The sequence below is a fragment of the Sphaeroforma arctica genome (genome assembly GCF_001186125.1).
Source record: "Sphaeroforma arctica JP610 unplaced genomic scaffold supercont1.853, whole genome shotgun sequence".
Lineage (NCBI taxonomy): Eukaryota > Ichthyosporea > Ichthyophonida > Sphaeroforma > Sphaeroforma arctica.
Window position 1 is genome coordinate 30,814 of NW_014039705.1, and position 3,145 is coordinate 33,958.

General features: G+C 38.2%; 1 protein-coding gene across 1 annotated transcript in view; it reads right to left on the minus strand.

The window, feature by feature from the left end:
- Positions 1 to 2,967, minus strand: part of SARC_08927 (hypothetical protein) — a gene marked incomplete at its 5' end in the record, with an annotated part of 4,111 nt that extends 1,144 nt beyond the window's left edge. The window contains 5 exons of the mRNA XM_014297081.1: positions 568 to 632; positions 1,222 to 1,311; positions 1,872 to 1,982; positions 2,569 to 2,671; positions 2,908 to 2,967. Of these exons, the coding sequence (XP_014152556.1) occupies positions 568 to 632; positions 1,222 to 1,311; positions 1,872 to 1,982; positions 2,569 to 2,671; positions 2,908 to 2,967 (429 nt within the window). The remainder of the gene's footprint in view (positions 1 to 567; positions 633 to 1,221; positions 1,312 to 1,871; positions 1,983 to 2,568; positions 2,672 to 2,907) is intronic.
- Positions 2,968 to 3,145: the final 178 nt, after the last annotated feature.

Consider the following 3,145-nt stretch of genomic DNA (forward strand, 5'->3'; position numbering starts at 1 on the left):
ATAATAATATAATAATATAATAATATATATATACTATATATATGTATGTATGTATATTATATATATATATATATATATATATGTACATATATACATAAATATATATACATACATACATACTTACATACATACATATACATACCTACATACCTACATACATACATATGCATACATACATACATACATGTTTTAGTGTACATACATACATGTTTTAGTGTACATACATACATACATACATACATACATACATACATACATACATACATAACATACATACATATATCCATACATACATACATATGCATACATACATACATACATGTTTTAGTGTACATACATACATACATACATACATACATACATACATACATACATACATACATACATACATACATACATACATGCATACATGCACACATACATACTTACATGCATGCAAACATACATACATACATACTTACTTACATGCATACGTACATAAATACATACATACATGCATGCCGGAGACACACATGACAATATTAACATGTATTCCATATATTGAAACGGAGGCTTGGGTCCACTTACGCCTGTAGTCGCATACAGCCGCTCGCAGGGCGTCCTCCACAGCGGCAGCCATGTGCTTGCCATCTCTGAATCACAGCAATTGAAAGACAGTGGAGAGTAACGCAGAAGTAATTTAGTTATAGATCAGAGTAAGCTATTAATAGCGGGGAGAGGTAATGCGGCGATGTGAGGCTTGATGTAGACGGTACTAGGTGTAGTAGTAATGTATTTGTTTTTGTCGATATTTGTGCTTGTCATCGCTGGATCACAGTAAATGGCAGGCGGGTGGGCTGAAACGCAGGAGTCAGCTATTTATAGATCAGAGTAAACTATTATTAGCGGGAGGAGTTGTTGGAGCGAGATGAGGCATAATGCAAACATTACTGTGTTAGTAGTAGGTTTCATTTTCTCGATATTTGTTAAAAGTACACACGGTAAGTGAAATGCAATCCAAACATCATAGACACCCTTAAGCCTTAAACCCCTAAAACACATGAATTTCCAAATCTTGACATACCAACAAAAATCATAGCCCACACATGTGGAAAAGGTACTAAAATCTGAACCCTACAACCCCTAAACCCCGTCTCTAGTACATTCATATTCTTCTGCCGGATGCGATTTGCACGGGTGGTTATAGGCAAAATATGTTGACAATGTTTACAATCCACATACCCGCAGACGTATATGTAGGCCCCGTGGCGGTCCATCAGATCCATAATATCGGCGCCATACGCAAGTATGTTATCTTGCACGTATTTGACACTGCAATGGTTTAAGAGAGATATGCGTCAGTTCATCGCACTGATGTTAAAAAGTCTTAATTGTATACTAAAATTCTTTTAAAAAATATGTTAAAGGGTTCGGTGGGAAATGGAAGACTTGATGCCATATGTATGCTGCATCAACTCAATTCGTTGCAGTGCTAACGACCTGGTCTGTATTATGTATATTGCGTTGATGGGGGTGGAGTGATTTTAACGTTAAAAGGTTAAAACTGTCCACCAACCAAACTATTCGATGAAGGGTTGAGCCTGAATGCTAGTACAATCACGTCTAGCGTCCGTCCACGTATATCCCACCATACAATATGTATGTACAAGAAATTTGAAGCACGTGGCTATTTATGTGTACATGTATAGTATGTACATATCTATTTACATTCAGCTGTTCGAATAAATTCAAAATACTTACCTATGTATATGCACATGCGCAATATATACACATACACGTACACCCAGCCATTCGAATAAAATAGAGCATATATCTATTCTGTGCACATTCATAGTATATACACATGAACGTTGTAAAAAGACTTGATTTACCTTGGATTGCATCTGTCGCGCGAGTAGGAGACATTTAATCGCGTTAATGTACCGTTGGTTAGTGCCGCATCCAGTTCTTCTTCGAATATGGCATCTTGCAGTGCATTTCGGCTGCAACGGCATAGAAGCACAATTGTCAACATTTATTGTTGTTTATCATTTGCATTGTGTCGTAATATATTGGCGCTAGGAATAGTTAAAGTAATTTGCGACTGCTAAAGCGTACAGAGACTTGTATGAGATTCACTGCAAATGCTGAAATACTAATTTTACGAGGGGAAAATCCAAAACTTCAAAAACCCCTACTAATCTAATATGGGGAACCCCTAAACCTTAAAACCATACGAACCTAAAATGTAGGAAACCCTAAACCCGGAAACCCTACGAAACAAATGCGGGGAGTAATTCTACACGGCGTGCAGTTGCAACGACACCAGAGAACAGTTTAGCCAGAAACAACCAATTGCAAAACGTTTGGAATGTGGCACATGCCTATGATGTGACACATTTCTATGATACGAGGTACTGACTACAGTATATACGTGTGAGAATCATTCAGCGTTGCATGTTTTGTGCATATACGTATTCGATTATATTTACGTACCCACACGTGCTCTTGATGACACATGCGTATATGCTACATGTCGTTGTTTGCTCTATTGAGTGTCTAATGACAGGGTTGCCTGCACACACTCACCAGCCATAGAACAGCCAGATAAAATTCGGTACCTCCTCGGCTTTTATTCGGTCGTTGAGTTGTCGATGAGCGGGTTCGTGTCGTTGTCGCTGAGCAGCGTTACCTGTGAATTTAAAACATTGGTTTGAATTAACTACAACTAACCTGTACGTCACGTACTGAGGAACACTATTGTGAAACGACAGTACAGATATACTTCATCCAAAACGGATTATAACATACTACGTGGGAAACAGAAATACTCGCACACGGATATAGATTACAACCACACACTACAAGCGTGAAGCACAGGCACATACTACGTTTAAACAGAACACCATAACACCATTAGCAACATACCCAGTTGACGGGTGTGGTTGTGCTGTGTGGCCTTTGCAGTTCCTGCAGATGCCGAAGAGCCGAAGTAGGAATACAGTGAATCAGTGGAATCTTAATATACACGGTATGAGAGCACAAATTAAAAAGCTATCAAACTATGGAGTCCACACCCCTGGAGTATAAAAATTATGAAAAGGCTTACCGTAAAGATACTCAAAAACATAAACATTACGTGACCGTTTGTTTAGTTTACACCATA